This window comes from Dendropsophus ebraccatus, chromosome 9 (assembly GCF_027789765.1).
Source record: "Dendropsophus ebraccatus isolate aDenEbr1 chromosome 9, aDenEbr1.pat, whole genome shotgun sequence".
NCBI lineage: Eukaryota > Metazoa > Chordata > Amphibia > Anura > Hylidae > Dendropsophus > Dendropsophus ebraccatus.
Window position 1 is genome coordinate 28,685,565 of NC_091462.1, and position 22,094 is coordinate 28,707,658.

The 22,094-nt window shown below is 40.3% G+C and overlaps 1 protein-coding gene across 7 annotated transcripts in view; it reads right to left on the reverse strand.

The window, feature by feature from the left end:
* Positions 1 to 2,217: 2,217 nt before the first annotated feature.
* The window catches only part of COBLL1 (cordon-bleu WH2 repeat protein like 1), a 96,288-nt gene continuing 76,411 nt past the window's right edge, over positions 2,218 to 22,094 (reverse strand). For 6 of the 7 annotated variants that reach the window (XM_069982833.1, XM_069982837.1, XM_069982832.1 and 3 more), the window contains 9 exons: positions 21,592 to 21,680; positions 20,924 to 21,166; positions 19,256 to 19,418; positions 17,704 to 17,772; positions 15,106 to 15,361; positions 13,033 to 13,097; positions 9,409 to 11,132; positions 7,575 to 7,733; positions 2,218 to 3,395 (listed from right to left, as the gene is read on the reverse strand). In XM_069982833.1, the coding sequence (XP_069838934.1) occupies positions 3,309 to 3,395; positions 7,575 to 7,733; positions 9,409 to 11,132; positions 13,033 to 13,097; positions 15,106 to 15,361; positions 17,704 to 17,772; positions 19,256 to 19,418; positions 20,924 to 21,166; positions 21,592 to 21,680 (2,855 nt within the window). In that variant the 3' untranslated portion in view covers positions 2,218 to 3,308. Of the gene's footprint in view, positions 3,396 to 5,927; positions 6,003 to 7,574; positions 7,734 to 9,408; positions 11,133 to 13,032; positions 13,098 to 15,105; positions 15,362 to 17,703; positions 17,773 to 19,255; positions 19,419 to 20,923; positions 21,167 to 21,591; positions 21,681 to 22,094 lie in introns of all 7 variants that reach the window. The other variant, XM_069982838.1, reaches the window with a different exon arrangement.

The following is a 22,094-nucleotide window of genomic DNA, read 5'->3' on the forward strand; positions in this document are numbered from 1 at the left end:
AGGGCTTGCTAGACAGTGCTTCAGTAAAAAAAAAAAACGTCACACAGATTGGGTCAGCATGAATGGGTCAGCCATTAAAAAAATTGATCCATTGACTTATATGGGAGTTTTCATTATGCAAAAAACAGGCCATATTAGTGCAGATCCAACTTTTTTTGTGGCATGGATCAGTGGTCAAAAATAGATGTGTGGATAACACTGAAATCAATGGGTCCTGTTTTAGTTTTTTCTGCAGATGTGTGAATGAGGCCTTAGGGGCCTATTCCACGGAGCAATAATCGGGCGCATTAATGCTCCGTGAAATAGAGAGAATAATCAGCCGATGATCGTGTCATCGGGTGATTGTTCATTTAGGTTCAAACCTAAAATTGGTCACCACCCGCGCATCGCTACGTGGAATAGAAGGCGCGGCGGGCAACCGACGATTTTACAAACATCCTACATTACATGTCCAGGCGCAGGTCTTCTCCTTCTCCCGGTCTCGCGCGGCAGCATCAGCTTCGGAGCGGCCTGTCTGAGCTGACAGACCACTCAGCCAATCACTTGCCAGGACCGCCGCGGCCAGTGATTGGCTGAGCGGTCTGTCAGTTCAGACAGGCCGCTCCAAAGCTGATGCTTCCGTGCGAGACCGGGAGAAGGAGAAGACCTGCACATGGATAGGTAATGTATGGAACAAGGGCTGCAAGGACATCGGTAACGATGTCCCTGCAGCCCTCGCTAACAATTGTCGGGCCGGGGAATAGGCCCAGTAAACGAGCGCCGATCTAGCAAATCGGTGCTTGTTTACATCGTTGATCAGGCCCTGCTCGGCCCGTGGAATAGGACCCTTAGGGAACAAAAACATAGCATATAGTCAATTTATGATTCTATGACTGGGGCTTTCCCTAACAAAAACTATTTAAAAAAAAATGTATCAATCAATGTATCGGTGATAAAAAAATACAATGTATATTATGCATAAACACACACACACACACACATTAGGTAGTGCATATATAAACAACATGTATGCATTACCCCTAAAGCATGACCCAACTATTTCCAATTTGCCCTAAGAAATGGATCAATAATTTTTTTGAATGGGAGTCAACACATGCTTATACAGTGGCATAAGATGGAGCCTCCGATCAGTCGATACTCCCACCATGTACACCAGAGAGAAGGCCGAGACATGAGGTGAACACACCTAAATTTTGTATACTCAGTATATAGAAGCTACGCAAGAACTTGCAGTAAAGATTTTTTAATTAGTAGATTTCTTAAGATGACATCCAAGTGGAAATGGTCTCCAATCAAAAATTAAGAAAAACGTTGAAAAGATCATTTAAGTGAAAGAATAAGTTCGGTTTAACAAACAAGAATAGCAAAATGTGAAAATAACTACAAATTAACACAAACATGTCTGTAACTATACAGTGAAAAGGGGAAAAAAACAACATGGCATACTTCTTAAGAACAAGAAATAACATCTATTACACACAGCTAAAACCTTTTATTTGGCAGTGGAACGTACAGTGTGAATTTATTTAGGTTGATGGTAATACAAAAAGTTGTGAACTTTTTTTTACTTTTATTTATTTTATTTTTTTAAAGCTCATGTTTTCTTTATATAGGTTCTCCACCTAGATCTATTTGTAGAAAAATCTGATTAAAAAGGCAGTTTTTTTTTCCAAAAACACCGAAACTGCAGTTTTTCAGAGACAGTACTATAGCTCAGTTTAATCACAGAGTTGAAATATCAGGCATAATCTATGGACTAGTGTGGTATGGTTTATGAACAGGTTTTTTTTGCAATCCAGTCCAGCCCCTTTTTAAAAGGGAACTTTCATAATTTTCATGCTGCCTGAACCACAGAGCATTGAAAAGGTCCTCAACACCTTCTCCTTGCCCCTTTTAGTCATAATTTGTTAATCTCTACCTATTTGGCTATAGTAAGAGATCTATAAACCAGGGCTGGTGGGGCAGAGAGAAGCCACTAGGAACCGCCACTATGACCACTGGTTCGGGCAGCATGACAGTGATGATGGATTCCTTTTTTTTTTTAACTATATACAGCATATTGTCATCAGGCACTCCTTTAGTTCATGGCCACTTCTGCCAAGCTCTATGACAAACATAATGGGGGAGATTTATCAAACATGGTGTAAAGTAAAACTTGCTTAGTTGCCCCTAACAACCAATCAGATTCCACCTTTCATTTTCCAAAGAGTCTGTGGGGAATGAAAAGTGGAATTTGATTGGTTGCTAGGGGCAACTGAGCCAGTTTCACTTTACACCATGTTTGATTAATGTCCCCCAATGTGTACATTTGGTCCAGCCACATGTACATGTTTATTTCAATGGCAAGAATGGAATAAGCAGCTGCCAGACACCTCCCACAAACACTTTGAAAGCCAACAAGCTGCTGTCTACCCAACATAATCTGCGATTGGGTGACAGTCAGGAGGACCGCCATACACTTTAGTTTGCGGGTCAATCCTACCAAAATATATATGCTTATCACTCCACAGTAATTGTCAACTTTGAACAAGAATGCATGGTTGCTAGGGACACTCTAGAGTCTGTTATAAAAGGGTTGTCAGGCAGCATGTCCATAGCAACCACTCTGTCTCAGATCACTTAGACTTAGTATTACGGATTTTTATCACTTTATTGCTTAATTAATCAGATTTTTTTTTCAAACAATAAATTTAGGGGAAGAACCTTGATAACATTTGTCAAAACACATAGATACATATATATAAAAAAAAGGAAGCAGTAGATTTATGGTCAAGTTAACAAGTACAGTAACATTTTAATCAGAATTAAAGTCAACACTGCCAGTAGCAGTTTTCAGCTATTTCTAGAACAAGTGAGGCAATATTGGCAGTTCTATACAGTAAATTTAAGGAATCAAAAAAAAAAAAAAAAAAATCATTACAAGATTCATTACATCATTTTCAAAAAACAAACAATTTTTTGCAGCATATGAATTTACAAAATACACAGAAAATAAAGAACTTTCTTATAAATCTCTAAGTTTTGGGTTAAATTGAATTTTTTTTTGTTTTAATTAGAACATAAACGTCTACAATGATAGAAAATGGCAGGCCACAAAACTTAAGTTAATTACAAAAATCCCCCAAAAATATATTTTCTTTTTCTGAAACTTTCCTATGAAAGTTACAATGATATTGCATATTATTTTAATATATTAATATATACTTTAATTTAACTCACAACACTTTTACACATAGAACTATTAACCGGGTATGTGGTAGCGGATGTAAAATAAAAATAAAAAAAACCGCTGATCTTTGGCACCATAGCTAGTCTTCGGGTAGTGTTTCCGAGAAAACCGGATGACTGAGTCGGGATTTTCCATTAATAGAAATAGTATTTGAGCGGATCGTGATCTGGAACGAGATGAACGGAATAGATTAATTGACAAAGCTGGATCTCTGACCTAAAGACAAAAGTTTTTGTGGGAATTGAGACCAGATATCTGCAAAGATTGCAAATTCGATGTGATTGTGGATATTTGTCATTTAAATCTTCGGGATTTTGTCATACTTAAAGGGTTTATCCAGCATTAGAAAACATAGCTACTTTCTTACAGATTGTGTCCAGGTTGGGTGGGGTTTTACAACTCTGTTCCATTGAAGTGAATGGAGCTCAATTGTAAAACACACTTGAACTGGAGACAATGTTGCCTCCGATAGAAAGTAGCCATGTTTTTCTAATGTTGGATAACCCTTTAAATTTCTGTAAAAGAACACAAAGCAGTACTGTCCTTCGTACAAACCATGGACATGCCAACTGTTTGTAGTGGATGAAGTGTGCAGCAGAATGGCCTACCACCCGATCCGACTGATCACAGGAGTTGGGCTATATTATAGTCTATGAAGCCTAGAGAGGGTAGAATGAAAAATGAAGTTTCAGAGTATGTGTACACTACGGAATCTAGGCGGATCACCAGCTGCAGATTCCACATCTCGTCACCACGCGCATCTCCACTTGTGCCATAGACTCCATTCTATGTACAGGCAGATTCCGCCATCCACCTGAAAAATGAACAGGCTCATTCTTCAGACTGATGGCGAAATCGGTCTGACCATGGAATGGAGTCTATGGCACAGGCGGCTTGAGCGGGGGCGAACTGCGGAAACTGTTTACGCTACTGTACTGACACGCTGTGATGAACAGTATCATTTTGGAGCCATGACACCGTTCAAATCCCACTGGTGCTTACTTCTCGGCTCTTCTGACCCTCTTCATGCTCCTATGTTTTTGAAGACCGGAAATCAGGGTCTCCAGTGTTCTGTAAGAGCGCTCTCATAGAGATGCATAGGAAACTTTCGACTTACGACCTCTAAAGATGCAGGACAGCCTGAGAAGAGGACACTTGGGTATTAGTGGGATTTGAATGGCGTCGTAGCACCGGTATAACGATATGAATGTCGTTTATCACAGGTGAGTATTCATGCCTCCTGCAGCAGGGGGGCCAAATGAAAGCCTGGGAGCCTATGGATTAGAATCTTCTATATATATATATATATATATATATATATATATATATATATATATATATATATATTTATACACACACACGCACACAGCACCTCTCTTGTATAACCTACCAGATAGAGAATGTTACCCAACTTGAAGAGCTAATCACGTTTCATCTATAGCCTTGCACACAGAATAAATACATCAAACAAATAATAAAACTCCAAAGAGTTAAATGACATCCGCATAGGTAACACTGAAAACGATCCGCTAGAATATGCGCAGCCAAGTGCTCCCCCGAGCCCGCATAGCACATAGAAAATGAATTAGTTTGTCAATTTGGGTTTAAAAAAAAAAAAAAAAAAAGTTACCGGGTCAGCCACGCCATGCCATAGAAAACACTGGTGTCAGGAGATGACACAACTTAACAAGCCATATACCTCCGCAATGTGTTGGGTTAGTAAACAAGCATAAAAAATGGTTCAGAAATGTGAAAAGTCAAATTCCATCAAGCATAGGTAATGTAAAGTTCACATTTAATTAAAAAGCGCGGAGGATTATGTGTGACATTTAAATACTTCTCTGCTCACAAGACCTGCACAACATTGGGCCTGACATTAGTGGAAGGCAATGCCAGACCAACGTGAACTATTTTTCATTTAAAGGTATAAAAATCAGTGGGGGCTATTTATCAAGGCGCTGACAGCTTTACGCTGCCTAATTGTCAGATGTCCCTGTGACTTCTATGGTAGCTTACTGATAATTGTGACATTAACCGCCTACCACCCAGCACACGTTACTGCATTCAATGTTAAAGGACAATTAGTTTTAAAAGGGTTATCCTAAGATTTAAAGTTATTATCACCTATCCACAGGACAGGCGATAACTAGCTGATCCATAGGGGTTAAACCTCTGGAACCCCCCACTAATCACGAGAACGACATACAGAAGATTAGTGCTGGGCAATGTTTGGAAATCCCACTGAGAGTGAATAGAAGGTTGGGTGAGCACTGCCACTCCATAGAATTAGGAGATCTCGTGAAGGATAAAAGTGGTCACTCCTGAAACGATCAGCACGTTTTCACTTTTTCTGTGAATGGCTAGGTTCACACGTCGTCTTTTTTTGGCCGTTCGACGGCAGTATTTTTGGACGTCCGTCATTTTCAGGTCAAATAACATCCGTTATAATTGACTTTATTTCACCTCAAAATGACAAATGTCCAAAAAAAAGACGTTGTGTGACCCTAGCCCAATAGGTGATAACTTTAAATCTTGGGATAACCCTTTTAGCTCCTGTCCAAGGCTCAGCCAAATTAGATCAGTGTGAGAATGAGAGGAGTTAAAAGGGTATTCCGGAGTTACTTGAAAGCAAGCTGCAGCCGCATTACATACAAAGCAACAGCAACACTAAAACTGCATCCTCAGCATGTATACTTACCTGTCTGTCACATCTTTGCTCCCTAGGTGCTCCTTCTCACTGCAGCACGAGTGGCTGTGGCTCCAGAAGCAGCCCCTGTGGGTAGCAGACTACAGTTCTCATCATGCATCGCTGATGTCCAATCCAGGCTGCTCTCTACGGTATTCCCTTGACTGCTGAGCAAGTCTCCACGCTATTGTGCCCTTTCTTTTTTGCTGCTGAGTCGAGTTGAAACTGAGCATGTGCGACCAGCAAGCTGAACTAAAGGCCATAACACTTGGCAACAAGCTATGTACATCCCATTTTGGGCCAGTAAATGGTAAGGGATTATATGGGAAGCCAATAAAAATACTAATTTTGCCAAATATTTAGGTTTCTTAGAAGTTTTGAATACCGGAATACCCCTTTAAGTCAGAAGATATGGTAGGTTGTTTCCTGAACTGGCTGATACAGTACCATGCACAGGTTCTACAGAGAGTCGACAAAATAAAGATGATGGTTTGCCAACATTTCACAAATAATTTTCTCAAACCAGTTTACCAATTGTCGCATAAAAGTGACAGCTGTTGCCATTATGGATGTCTGGGGAATCGAGGAACTCAGCGATTCTTTAGTTCTTTAGCAAATTTCCACATCAGGTTTTCACAGGTTGACAAATTTCAGGTGACAATGGCTTCCGCATAAAAGCAATGAGTCACACAACATGTGCTCATTCTAGCTACTATACTAAAAAGTATCACTCGCTACAAGGTTTACATAGCAATACTGAAAAAAATGTTGGGCATGAGTCACAGCATTTACATGAACTATAAATTGGTACAAAAAAAATATTTGGTTTAACTACATTGCTTGAAGGGAACCTGTCACTATGAAAATGCTAACTAAGCCAGCATCATGTTATAGAGCAGAAGAAGCTGAGCAGATTGATATATATCTTTATAGTTTGTAGTTTATTGATTGGAATATCTTATGTTTCCATGCTAAAGAGTCCAGTTTATTGAGTGACACCGCCCACTGGACTCTTTAAACCAGAATGAGCAGGGATTTCACTCCACAAGTTACAAGTTATGCTGAATATTTTCCCACAAAGATATATATCAATCTGCTCAGCTCTTCCTGCTCTATAACATGATGGCGGTAGGTTACATAGCACTGTCTTGGTGACTGATTCACTTAAAGTAAAAAAGTTAAGAACATTTGGAAATTCCAGTCATTAGAAAAAAAAAACAAAGACATGTGAAAAGTTTTGATCAATCAGGAATTTGAACCAGGAGAAGTGTGCGCTGCTGTGCGTTCCTCTCCCCGTTCTGTGTCCATCCAACCTGGACAGCACTTGGATTTATAATGTGGGGCAGCCCAGGTCACATACAGTCGGGAGACATGGCATTGAGCACGGACCTCTCTCAGCCCGTTCTCCTGCTTAGTCGCCATCTGAACCCCAAGACCAGAAACTGGTCAAAACTTTTGACATGTATTTTTCTAACAATAGGTGAAAGTTGAGAGACCCACTTTTGCCGGGCACCTGTCAAATATTAATTGGCCTAAAATATTCGAACTGTTTCTACTTATAACCATAGGTTCTTTGACCAGTCAGCAGATTTCTAGGCTTGACAAAATTAACCTAAAAATATAAAAATTCTAAATCCATGCACGTTCCAACAAACTCACCCTTTTCAGGTTGGCAGCCGCCTGTCCGGAGCGTATGGCAGCCATGATATCCTGGCGGAGCTGTTCTGGGTCAGAACTTTGAAAAGATACTGAGGGCTTTTTTTCAGGAATAGGAGGAGGGCTATGCACTCTGTATTTTAGTTGAGGGTTAGTTAGTGTCTACAAAACAAAAAGTTCTTACAGTGACAACAGTCTGCGGGTTAAACAGATTAATTACAAACCTTACATAAGACACAAGTGTATCATTACAATGATTAATCAAAACACACATGAATGGGTAATTTCCAATTTATTCCCAACCTAAACCCTTTATATATCTTTACTGGAGATGAGTACAACACAAGCATATTATAAGATGTATCCATAACTCCCTAGGGCTGCACCCAACTTCTTCAGCCAAGTAATCAAGTGCTGAATGATCGAACTCTAGCATACTCAAGTTGCGCTCATCTTTAATCTTCACCTCTAGAACACCTTTACATGAATCTAGAAATTCCGGATGATACTGGTTCACGGTGCACTAAAACAATCTCCTAGGTCAATATAGGCGCTGCCTAAGCCTGCTCTATATATCTATGCAATAGCTACTCTCAGAAGAGAAGCCAAAAATAAACAAAAAAAAACTTGTACAAAACATTGTGCTCTTAGATCCCTGTGTACACTACCTGTTTAGAGCAGGAGCTCTTCCCTATATAACCCAGTTGCTCATACAGCAGATCTCTTCTTTCTAATTTACCAGCACAAAAAGGATCATTGCCGTTAGTGTTGAGTGAACCTGTCAAAAAGTTTGGGTTCAGAAACATAATTCGAGCCCAAATACTCAGCATTTGATTCTCAAAAGTTTGATGCCGCCCTAGGTAGTCCTGGAAAACATGGATACAGAATGTTTTCCTAGCAGCCCTAGGGTGGCATCAATCTTCTGCAGTCGCGGAGAATCGAATGCCAAGTGTTCGGGTCATGGTAATTGATTACACAAGATATTTCCAACTAACCTCTACCCCCTAATATTGCAAAAAAAATCTGCTTAAATCAGTTGGGTAAATAGGAGTAGGGGGTCAATTCTTTGAGTTAATAGTTAATTTTTTTTTTCCCCCATTGACAATTAATGAGAATTAACATTAATACATATTTGCAAACTGATTAGTTTCAATACACTCCATTAATAGCACAGAATATTATTACAAATATATAGCAGTGTTAGGCATTCACTTTTGGGTTTTTATTCTATTTTTAACACACTTCTAAACGTATAAATAATAGTTCCACATATATGGATACGGTTCACCTTCCTACCACCAAAAAGAATACAATTTAGTGCTCTATAACCTATACACAAGGTTGTTGATACCGCATCTATTGCGGAGGATACTAATGTTGCACTTGAAAAGGTGTCTCGTGAACTACCAGACATCTCCAATTCTTCTACTTAGCAAAGTAGGTGCCCACTAAGACATTGCCCGATTTCAAGAACACCTGACTGCTATCAAATATATCACTTAAACATGTATATTATATAATAAGGAATATAAGACAGCCACAGCTCCACTGAAGACAACGTGGCCCTTAGTATATGGCCAGGACCCTTCCAGATTGGCCCAAAGGGTGTAACTATAAAGGGTACAGAGGTGGCAGTTACAAGAGGACCCAGGTGTCTGAGGGGGCCCCACTGCACATCTGTCCCATAAGATAGCTATATGGGACTATGGAGTTTGAATATGGGCCCAGATGCTACAAGTTACACCTCTCAGTGTATTTTTGTTAATCAAACCCTTCAAAGTGATATCATTTACCTTCAATAAGATATACTCTTGAGAACATTTAATGTAGACATTACCTCATCCTCGATCTCCTCCTGTGGAATGGCTGAGAATACTAGAGAATCCTTTTTGGTTTCGCTCGGAGAAGTAACTGAAGACCAACCGATGGGAGCATCCATGCTTGAAGGGGATTTGGTAGGTGAGGTGCCCGAAGTGAACGACTGAGACCGTTTAACCATTGAGGTTACAGAACTAGAGTGCGAACTTAGAAAAGGTCTTGGCGTGACAAAGTTGCTTAATTTTGGGAGAGTTAATGGTGGGTTCTGACTAGTAGGAGAGATTGAAGATTGCACAGTTTTGGTAGATGATGTAGAAGAAACTATTTCAGGCCTCCACTCATTTTCTACAATCAAAGATGGCTTCTCAGCAAATGTGACCTCACGCACCACATTCCTGGTTTCCAAAAGTTTTTGCTCCAATATTGAAACATCAGGCCTTTTTTCTTGCCATGACTCAACCACTCGAGGTTGATAAAAAAGTTCATCTGACAGTTCTCTTTGTATAGAATCTTTTTCAGTGGAAACTTGCGATACAGTGACATGGTTGATGAGTTCTGACTGAGTTTCAGAAATGGTCTGAAGACTACCATTCTTAATATCAGTATACGTTCCTGGTAATGGTGGTTTGTCTTCTGGTAATTTATCCTCCAACTTAGAAGGAAAATTTAATACATTCACTCTAGTAGGCAGAGTTCTTACGGTTATCTGAGAAGCCTCATTTCCCAAGTCCTTAATTTTAACAGTACTGTTTGAAGGGTTAACAGAAGTTTTTGCCTTGGCGATAGCAGATGTCACATACATGCTCGAAGCTCTCCTCTGCATCTGTAGATAGAAAGAACTTGGACCTTTCACCGGACTTGTTGGTTTTGGCTTTGGTTTGACCTCGGGAGGAGATGTTTTATCTGATGTAAGAACAGGAGCTGAGGATAAACTTCTTGAAAGTGCAAAATGTTCTTTCCTTTGGTCAGCAGTAGTCTTAGAAACCATACTCAGTGTGTTGACGTTTGACCCTCGAGAGGACAGATCCCCATTTTTCACCACCGGCGGTGGTTCACTCTTTTCATGAGACAGGTTATAATGAAAGGCCATGTTGCTATTTGGAACAGCATGACTTGGCTCTTCTTCATCTACATACCTTTCTACATCGAACGATCTTTGAGGGATAATTTTGTAAGTAGTCATTCCAACCTTGGGGAGATAGTCCCTTGTGACCTCATTGGAAGGCTTAGGCTTGGTATCTGAATGTTGACGATAAAAATGAAATGTTTTTGATTGGGAACTTTCAACCATATTCTCCTGGACATTTACCGTCTGTGTTTCGACACTTTCCCTCACATTGTTGACTAGTTCATGTTTATATTGCTGCTCAGAGAGTTGTGCCACATTACTTCCATGACCATTGAGTTCATGTTGGACTCTGTCTGTGAAAGTATTACCCTGAGAATGTGTGATTTCCTTGTCCATGGTCGTCTCCACATCACTGTCGAAATTAACTGTCTGAACTGCGGAGTCCTGCATTTTTCCCTTTTCTATAATGGACTGCTTCAGCTCTGTATCCACTGTGGTTTCCGTCAGATTGATGTAGCCACTGTCTTCAGTAACAGCAGCTGTAGTCTCAGTAGACTTCACAAACGGCAGCGTCTGAGACGCCTCTTCTGCTACTACTACTACTACTTTATTTTCAAATACGTGATGGCTCTCCAGTTCGCTGGTTGGTGTAGATGTCCTATTTTCACTTTCACCTGAAGACAAAAAAAAATAAGACTTAAATGGAATTATATGGACTGTGAATTTGCCTAGGGGTTTAGATTGGTTGTACACTATCTTTTTATTGGTTGTTGGGTTAGACTGGGATCACATGACATTTTTGCAGTCCGTTTAACGTATATGTTTTATGAAAAAAAAAAAAATGGATTAAAAACGGATGCAAAAACTGGTGTAATTGTGTGCAATCCATTTGGATCCATTTTTCCATTGACTTCCATTTTTTTAAAAAAAGGATCAAAAGGAAGGTGTTTTTTTTTAGTGTACAAAAAAGTGGCTGATCACTTTTTTGTGTACGCTAAGAAAACGGATGTGTTTTGATCAGTTTTTTATAATGTAAGTCAATGGAAAAACGGATGGATGCAAAATGGATGCACACAGCGTTTTTGCAGTTCTTTTTTTTTCATCCATTTATACAAAGAATGGATGAAAAAAACTAATTGCAAAAACGCTGTGTAAACCCAGCCTTACTGGGGGGGTTTTATTATCACAAAATTCTAATAAAGTTAGCTAATGATAGTTGGAAGAGGATTGGGAATGGGGGGAAAAGAGTTCTTTTCTTAGGGTAGAGAGCTGGCTAGCTAGAGAGATGCTTTTGCCACAGACCAAGTTTGGGTGCCTGTGCCTCAACGAAGAGACCCAGCTAGTATATGGCAACGTATTTTTAGGCAACTCTTCATAGGAAAAAAAATTTGTTTTCATATGCTGCTGCCCATAGTGAGATTAACAATTTATTCTATACTTGTTATTATCCAGTCTCCTTCCCCCAGTTCTCACCTGCTGCTTTCTGCTGAAGAACATAAACTGTGTATGAGCTTTTCTCTCCGTCTCCCCCTCCCGCCTGATAAACAAGTCCCTATCTGCAACTTTGTCGCAACTCTGTAATGCCATGATTAATTACAGTGAGTTCATCAGCAACTTGACCTCAGTTTAACCCTCTCAGCATTAAAGGGAGGGGGGAGGAGGGGGAGACAGAGAGAACAGCTCACACACAGATTTTTGTGTTTTCAGCAGAAAGCAGCAGCTCAGAACTTAGTGAAGGAGACTGAATAGATAATAACAAGTATGGAATGAATTTCTTAGTCTCACCATGGGCAGCAACATATAAAAAGTTAGGTGCTAACTAGATCCTAACAGAGAAATCGGACACGAGTTTTACAGCTTTTGGATCAAAATCGCTTTCAAACCAGACAGGAATTGCTGCAGTCAGTGAATGAGGGTCCTTCCCAACCTGTTAGAGAGCAAACATTGCGACGGGTTATCAAGGCCAGAGGTGGAGTCACACAATATTACATGACGATTTTCATGATTTTCTTTAGGGGCGACTCATTCTTTTGTCCGGTGAGCTTATACCATTTACTTCCTAACAATTTATACAGTCCCTTATTTCGCACTATATTTGTCGTGCTGTTGGAACTTTTACCACATGCGGAGGGAAGAAGAAAACAAAGCCAGAATCCAATTTTCCATAAGTCACCAGAGGGGCGTCAAAGGCGGCTCTCTAGTCATGCATATTGTACACAGCACATGGAAAGAACATCTCGGAACGTTTACATAACTCATGTGAAAAACGTCAACTCCGAGACCTAGAAGAACGACTCTTTTCCTCACATTTTATATGAGACTATAGAGGCTAGTAAGGGTTACTCGTGGATTACAGAAAACTGGACCCATGCTAGACACGGCTTCCCCTAGTTACACCAATCTGCCCCACAAGCAAATGTTTCCTCACAGTCAAGATCCAATGTAAACTGCTTAGTAACGGACACTAAATCCAATTGTGTTAACTGGGGTGACATGAGGCCAGAGCTGAAATCATCCACTATACTGTACAGTGTACTATACGGTATGTGATATCATCCTGCGCTGTACACTCACCAATTTTCTCGTATTCCAGTGTTGTGTTTTCAGTTGCAGCTTCATCTTTTATAAATAGACTTGACCTGTAAGACATTGGAATATTAAAAAGAAAAACAAAAAAAGAAAACTTAACATTTTCTAATTAAAGACAATGGGGTAGGGGGGGCTTTCAGCTCTTTGCTCCATAGAGAATGTAGCCGCGGCGTGCATGCAGAGTCTTCAGCACTATTCAGATTTGGTGGCGATTTTAGGGTCCCCACTCCTAAGATGGGGGCCCCGTGATATCCTAGTTATGTCCTATTCTGTCCATACTGTGCACTTGAATAAGCAATGTGTAATGCTTCATTTCCCCATGGGGTGGTACTGCAGCGAAAAGCAACAAAAGTTAACCCGTAGATTGGTAGGGGTCTCAGTAGTAAGGCACTTAGCGGAAAATGGACACAATTGGGAACCTATCAGTTATTCTTTGAACAAAAATCATTTGAAGTGCCCGTTTTCTCTCATATTAAAGGACAACTCCGGCGAAAATTTTTTTTGCCTTATTTAACACACATTACAAAGTTATATAACTTTGTAATGTGGTTAAATACCCGGTCTGGCCCCCTTCCCCCACTTTACGAATCCCGACCCCCCACCCCGGAAGTTAAAGAATGTATACATTACCTATTAAGGTCGTCACGGTCCTCTTCTCCCGGGCGGCATCTGGTGACGGGTGACGTCAGAGCTGGGGGGCGGTCCGGGTCTTCTTCCTCTTCGGCATCTTCATTGAGAGTGAATGGGAGAGAAAAGGCTGCTGGTGCACATGCGCACCAGCAGCCTATTCATTGGCTGGAGCGCATCACATGGCTTCCAGCTTGCTCAGCCCTGATTGGCTGAGCTTGCTGGAAGCCATGTGATGCGCTCCAGCCAATGAAAAGGCTGCCGGTGCGTAAGCGCACTGGCAGCCTTTTCTCTCTCATGGACCCGGAAGCAAGAGACATCGCTGGACGGCAGACGCAGGTGACGGTGAGGCGGACGGCGGGCGAATGGAGTGGCGATCGTCACCGGAGGGATGGTGAGTATGGTGTCTGTGTTTTGTTTTTTTTTGGGGGGGGGGGGGGGGGGGGGTCCCGCCGGAGTTGTCCTTTAAGGGGCAAAATGTCCTCTAGAGGCCTCCAAGCTGGATAAGTGTCCTTCTGCTAACCCTGTATATCATAGCTGACCATGTCAGGTTGTACTTATCAGAAAAGCTGGACTTCGGCTAGGTTCACACTGCGTTTTTTCAACCCGTTTTTTTTTTCCATCAGTTTTTTGCAAAAAGCGGAAGAAAAAAACGGATGCATTTGCGTGCATCTGTTTTTCCATTGACTTCCATTATTAAAAAAACGGATCCGTTTTTTTTTTTGATGGACACAAAAGTAGTGTTGACACTACTTTTGTGTTTTTGTGTCCGTCAAAAAAAACTGATCCTTTTTTTATAATGAAAGTCAATGGAAAAATGGATCAAAACGGATGTACACAAATACATCAGTTTTTTTCATCCGTTTTTGCAAAAAACGGATTGCAAAAACGCAGTGTGAACCTAGCCTTACCAGAAAAGCTGGATAAAAATACAAATGACTAAAACAACAGCTCCTACAGACTTGGCACACAGCATCCCCCGCCTACCCAATGGCAAATCAGACTATGAGAGCATAATGGATGTATTACTAAAGATGGCGCATAGTGTGATGCTGGCTATATTCAGGGTCACCCAGCTTTCTCAGTCACACGCTCCATTATACTAAGGCTGGGTTCACACTGCGTTTTGCAGTCTGTTTAACATATGCGTTTTATGTGGGGGAAAACGGAGGCAAAAACAGATTCAATTGTGTGCCATGCGTTTGGACCCGTTTTTCCACTGACTTCAATTATTTAAAAAAAAAAAAAAAAGGATTTTTTTTAGCGTACACAAAAACGTGGTTGACTGTTTTCTGTACGATAAAAGTAAAAACGGACTTGTTGTACAGATAGCAAAAGTGCAGTGTGAAGCCGGCCTAACCTGGCAAGGGAGGTGTCATGTATGTTCTTCTGTACAGGTGTAATTATTCCTTATGATACCACCATACGTACGTTCCATTTGCAGTTATATCGTCCTGGGTGATCTTAGAGATCTCCTCCACATCAGAAAGAAGGGAAGAATTGTGTGTGTCGGACGCCGCGCTCTTATCGACTTCTGCACTTCTGCTATCTGGATGTTCCTCGGTAGACGATAAACTCATTTCTTCCTTGGTAGAGCCATTGACATTTTCCTTAGAGATGGAATCAGCTTCTTTATGGACAGAGACGCTCGATGCCGCCTTCTCCTCAATCTCTCGCAACTCTGGTTCTGAGATAAAATGCAATGAAATCATCAGAATGTAAGAACCGCTAGGTGTACGCTTATACCAAGGGACGTTGTAGTGTCCTTTATATGAGAATTTGGTACAAAGGCTATACATGGTGATCACCTGACAGATCTCATTGTACCGGAACACTACAATAAAGAGCAACAATTATATGCAAATGTATAACTTGTAAGGTGGAAACAATACCAAAACTGAGTAGTATATAAGCCAATGCAAAATAAAATTTTAAAAAAGGCGCTTTTAAATGCACCCATACACCTGACCAAGTCAGTTGGTCCTGCTGGCTGTATAAAGTATATGGTGACCTGAGGAGAGAAGGATCAGAAATGTTGGATTTTTACTGCCCAACCCTTTTGTTCTGGGAGAGAGAAGCTGTGTGCCTGAACATTTCGCCGTGCTGAAGGTTCAGGAGAGTTAAATGTTGGCCAAATGTTAAATTTAAGAGTATGGTCAGCTTAACACGATTTATGTAAAGAAACATTTTCTTCGATAAAACTTTTGCTCAGTTTCTGCTCTATAGCCTCTTTGTTTTTTTACGTATAGTGTTGTCTTATTCACAGTTAAGTTCTGTCACATTCCTGAACAATCTGATGACCACAGTAAAGCGCTTTACAGAACTTCGTAGTGACTGATACTGCAGCCAGTACTATATCTGACCACAAGGAGGCAGAAGAAGAAAAACCGAGCAAAAATTTTAACAACTTTTAATAAACATTCAGCGGTGTCCATCGCCTTTAGTGTCAGCCATTTCATGAGATTGGTGTTTTACCACTAAACTGTATTCAAGTGTGTCTATCTATCTATCTATGGAGATGATTGACAACTTGACTACAAGATACCAGTATGTCTGTGCACTCAAACATAGATTGGTGATAGTTGAAGATGATATCATATAGAGAAAGATATCAACTGCACACGATACAACTTCTGTGTATTTAATTTGCAATCTTTTTTTTGTTGTTTTTATTTATGCAGCTTCCAACACCGGTAAGTATTAAACTACAAACAGCATTTTCAGTATACAGTACCATATTACTGCTTCAGTCAGGTAAGACCTTTATTAACAGGGTATACTATATGCAGCAAGAAGGGAAAACAGTGTTGTGCGCTATCAGGGATATGCTCTGTTTGTTAGGTTTTTTTCCCAAGAATTATAAATATTTTAAATATAATATTTGAAGCATTGTAAATTTTCAGGAAATGGCTTCACCACCTGAACTGCTGCAGGAACAAACAGAAATGTGATATACAGAGAATATGCAAACAGTAAAAGAAGGACCATGTATAGGGGCAGGATATATGACTATCTTTGAGGACATGTGATCACCTTTGCAAGTTGTGTAAAAGACTTTTATTAAAAAGCACGTGGAATCCGAATGAAGGCGGGCAGTGCAGCCCCCATACTGATAGGGTTAAAGCAGGCCTTTCAATCAGATAATCACTGAGGTCAGACCTTTAACAGTTCTTCCTTTATATTTATCGATTCTTATGAGTACACTTATGCTTTAAAAGACTGAATGAAAAACTGCCAGGTGTTGACAAAAAAAAAAAAAACCAAAACATAAACACACATATATTATATTAATATATATATATATATATATATATATATATATATATATATATATATATATATATATAATCATCAAACCGTAATTTACAATAAAAAATCATCAAACCATCACCATCATATTGTAAAAATCCTCAAACCGTACTACAACGTGGTGTCCATTTCTCTATTAACAATACAATTAAAATGCACTTCCCATAGATTCCAGTAGATGTCGCTACAGGACTGTATAAATCAAAAGCTTAAATCAGCTGATGCAATAATTCCATTCAAGGTTACAGCACAAATGTTAGTGTAAGACACACACTAAAAGTTTATTATGCTTCAAGATAACTTTACTATGCAGATTATTATAAGTATACTATATATATCCTATACATCTAAATAGAAAACAAATAAAGCTGAGCTGCAGAACGTATTGTCACAGGCTTCCTGAGCAATGCGCCCTCTTGTGGCCAGTAAATCACCTAACTTCACCTGTATTTCTGCTATTTTAGTCCTTTAACCCAAGCATTTTTTTTTTATTTACTTATTTTTTCCCCCCCTTTATGATACATAGGTTTTTTAGTTGGAGGCGTTGTATTCTTCAATGGTAACATTTTGGGGTGCATACATCTTTTCACTTTTATTAACCCTCTCCAGTGTACAACAACAATTTTGGTTTAGGTAGAAGTACAATATTGTCTAAAACTAGAAAAGGTTACTGTAAAATAAAATAAAATAGAAAAAAAACTAATACAAAACAGTTAATACCTGTTGGAGATGTCTCTTGAACATTATAGTCATCTGAGGCTTTCACATGGATTCTTTCTTCAGAGACCTCTGGCGTAAGAAAGGATGAAGTATGAAGTATTATTACCTATTATTATTACTACTAATACTTTTAAATTATTAAATTATCATTATTAATTATTATTATTATTAATATTATTATTTCCCATCTGATTAACGGTCTACACAAACACGCCAGATAATCAGCCTGTGTAAAAGGGCTTATAGCCGATAGATGGAGCAGCAATACACATACATGACCATAACTCCATTCAAACTGGGACTTTGTAAGTCCCCCTGATCATAAATTACTCTCAGTGTTCATGGTGTCAAAAACCGTTTAAGGGTGCCTTCACACATACCGACTCGCAGCGAGTTTCTGCTACGAGCCGAGGTCCTGGAAGGCCCCTATCTCTACATACAAGCAGTGGTCTGAAAGACCGCTGTGTGTATGTAATGCAGCCGTCCCCTTAAACCCTTCGGCTCCCGCACCGCTGTCTCCATACATTACTTGGCTGTGGCTGCACGGGGTCCCGGGGTCCTGCTCTGCCGCCCAGCCAATCAGTGGCTGCGGCTGGGCAACACACTGGTTGGCTGGGCGGCAGAGCAGGACCCGGGACCCCGTGCAGCCAGAGCCAGGTAATGTATGGAGACAGGGAACCGAAGGGGTTAGGGGGGCGGCTGCATTACATACACGCAGCGGTCTTTCAGTCCACTGCTTGTATGTAGTGATAGGGGCCTTCCTCGGCTCGTAGCAGAAACTCGCAGCGAGTTTTTTGCTGCGAGTCGGTATGTGTGAAGGCACCCTAAGAGAAAACTGCAGTAAGAAAATACTCTTATTAGAAACAACTAAACCACCAACTAAGAGAAAGGCGGCTGCCCACTATATACAGATGACAATAGGCAGGATCCTGGGGTTAAACTTTAAAGGGATTGTCCAGGCTTAGAAAAACATGGCTGTTTTTTCCTTCCTGCCCTCAGTTTGGGTGTGGGGATTTCACAGCTATTAAAGTGAAGGGAGCTGAATTGTAATACCACACACAACCTGACGACAGGGGTGGCGCTGTTTTTTTAGAAGAAAGTAGCTGTGCTTTTTCTAATTCTTGTTAACCCCTTTAAGGCTGGATTCACATATCTCCATCATCCTACATATTTGCCATCTGGTGTTCGGGCGCCGGATTAATAAATGCTGCATGCAGAGTTTTTGGATCAGGTGGAAGGGCAAATATGCCGGATGGTTCATATGTCCAGCGCCATTAAGGCCAATGGGGCAACAGATGGGATGTCATTATCCCTATAGATCAGGCATGGGGAACCTTGGCCCTCCAGCTGTTGCAAAACTACAATTCCCATCATGCCTGGACAGACAAAGCTAAAGCTTTGGCTGTCCAGGCATGATGGGAATTGTAGTTTTGCAACAGCTGGAGGGCCGAAGGTTCCCCATGCCTGATCTATAGATGATGTAGGATCACCGGACATATGAACCTGCTCTTCTAATATTATCCTTATATGAAGTTCCAGCAATGACTATTACCAGTGACATTACTGTGGTCCTCACTGATCTCTAATGGAGCTTGTGGAGGTGGTGATGGTGGTAATGGGGCTTTCCTCTTTGTCCTCCTTAGAGACGAGTTAAAGGAAGATGTCACACTGTGTTGGAAAGATCCGGTTCTTGACCTGTCAATTCCAGTGAATGCCTAGAAAAATGTATAACCAATGGAGTTAATTTGGGACAATGGCTGTAAATTCAATGACATCAGAAAGTTAAAGGGGTACCCTGGCAAAAAATTAATTCAAATCAACTGGTGTCAGAAAGTTATACACATTTGTAATTTACTTCTATTTAAAAATCTCAAGCCTTCCAGTAGTTATCAGCTGCTGTTTGTCCTGCAGAAAGTGGTGTATTCTTTCCAATCTGACACAGTGCTCTCTGCTGCCACCTCTGTCAGTGTCAGGAACTGTCCAGAGAAGTAGCAAATCCCCATAGAAAACATCTCCTGCTCTTGACAGTTCCTGTCACAGACAGAGGTGGCAGCACTGGAAGACTTGAGATTTTGAAATAGAAGTAAATTATTAATATATAAAACCAGTTGATGTGAAAGGAAAAAAAATTGTTGCACAATCCAACTCCTTAATGTCTTAAAAATGGTACATTGCGCTGATTCTGACATATACTGCCCCGTCCTGAATCTGTAACCATGCATAGATTAGGTATTACTACAGACTAAAAAACAGGATTAATAAAAGCACAGGGATTTTTTTTTTTTTTGCAAAAACAGCAGCACCCCTGTCTTCAGGTTGTGTGTGGTATTACAATTCAGTTCCATTCACTTCAATTGAATGGAGCAGCAATACCACGCCCTAACTGAAGACAGGGGAGGTGCTGTTTCTGGAAGAAATTTTTTTTTGCTGTGTTTTATAAGCATGCAGGAGTGGATAGGAAGTAGGAATAGGTATTTATTTTATAACTTTAAAGTGTCACTGTCATTTACATTTTTTTTTTGCAGAAATCAATAGTCCAGGCGATTTTAAGAAACTTTGCAGTTGGCTTTATTAGCCGAAAAATGCATTTTTATCATGAAAAAGCAGTTTGAAGCTCTCCCCCCTGTCTTCATGGTTTTCTATGGGGAGGAAAGAGGTGGAGAGAGATGAGGCACCAAAACAGGACAACAAAGAGTTAATTTACAGCTACATCACTGGGCTATCTCCTCTGAAGTCAGCACTGAGCTCTTTGACCTCTGAATACTGGCTTTCACATAGGACCTGCTGTGTAATCCTTTGTTCTCTGCTCTCTGCTGGGACTAATCTCCCTCCTCCCCCCTCCCCTCTCCATAGGTTACACAGGGCCCGACTGATGTTAAAGAGTCGAGATTTCCTGATAATGAGCAGTGAATGAGAGAGATGAGGGAGGGGGGACCTGGGGAAAGTCTTTCTGAATACAGATAATGGCATATTTGCCTAATAAAACCAATTACAAAGTTTCTTAAAATCGCCTGGACTATTGATTTCTGCAAAAAAAAAAAAAAAAAAAAAAATTATATATATATATATAATAATAATAATAAAAATATACACACGCATATATATCAAAATAATAATAATAATAATAATAATAATAATAATAATAATAAATATATATATATCATAATAATCATAATAATACGACAGTAACACTTTAAGCAAATAAACAAAAATAACATGCCTTTTCTGATTCCTCAACGCTGACAGATTTCACCACACAAGATTTGGTCCGGATCTGCCCCCGGTGTATGTCACTGGAGCTGTTTTGGGGCGGGTACATGGGTGGCAGTGGAGCTCTCCGCTTCTTTGGTCCATCAGAAGGCAGTGTGTTGGTGTCATAAGTCTTGGTCACTGTATTGGCTCTCACTACATTCTGTGGTCGGGGTTTGTTATTGAGCATCGGTGTGGCGGGAGCACTGGAGGTCTGGGTACAACATAGGAATGACACTGGATTAGTTTAAAAGGGCAACAAAAAATAGGAGGATGTGGGAAAAAGTTTCATCCACTTTTCTAAAGCAATGAGCCACGGTTAGGTGATTCATTAGAATACCATAACTATACAGGGTGCTTAACTATACAGGGGTGTCAAACCAGTGCCCCTCCAGCTGTTACAAAACTACAATTTCCATCAAGACTGGACAGCCAAAGCTTTAGCTCTCCAGGGATGACGGGAATTGTAGTTTTGCCACAGTTGGAGGGCCGCAGTTTGACCCCTGTGCTATACACTGTAACCTAGTCCAATCTGTGCAGGGCCCCATTAACAAAAGGAATGGTAACGCCCAGTTGCCAATTTATTTCTAGATAGAACAACATGCAGAGGTCTAAAAAACAAAACTCCATTTCTCTTACCTGATCACGTTTCTTCTTAGTGCTTCTGCGGAAAAAGTTGAAGAAGCCCTTGTCGTCATTCTGTTTTATTTCTATGTTCTGAAAAGACTCTGTAAAATGCAGGGAAAATATAAAAATATATTGTGTTAGCCAGATGAAGTATGGCTAGTCCACACGAAACGTTCGTCGCTACCTACTGTATGTCCGTGTGTAAGTCCTCCCATTCACCCTCCTGATATCTTTGTGTACAAGACTGTTTCATCAATAAAGAAGAATTTGCTACAGAATATGCCGCAGTTTCTCCTTTACTTAACTGAATTTTGTTTGAAAATATAAAAATATATTTAAACTGTAAAGGGGTAATCCGGTGGAAAAAAAAATGTTATCAGATCAACTGGTGTTAGAAATGACTTCCATTTAAAAAATCTCAACTCCTCCAGAACTAATCAGCTGCTGTATGTCCTGCAGGAAGTGGTGTATTCTTTCCAGTCTGACACAGTGCTCTCTGCTGCCACCTCTGTCCA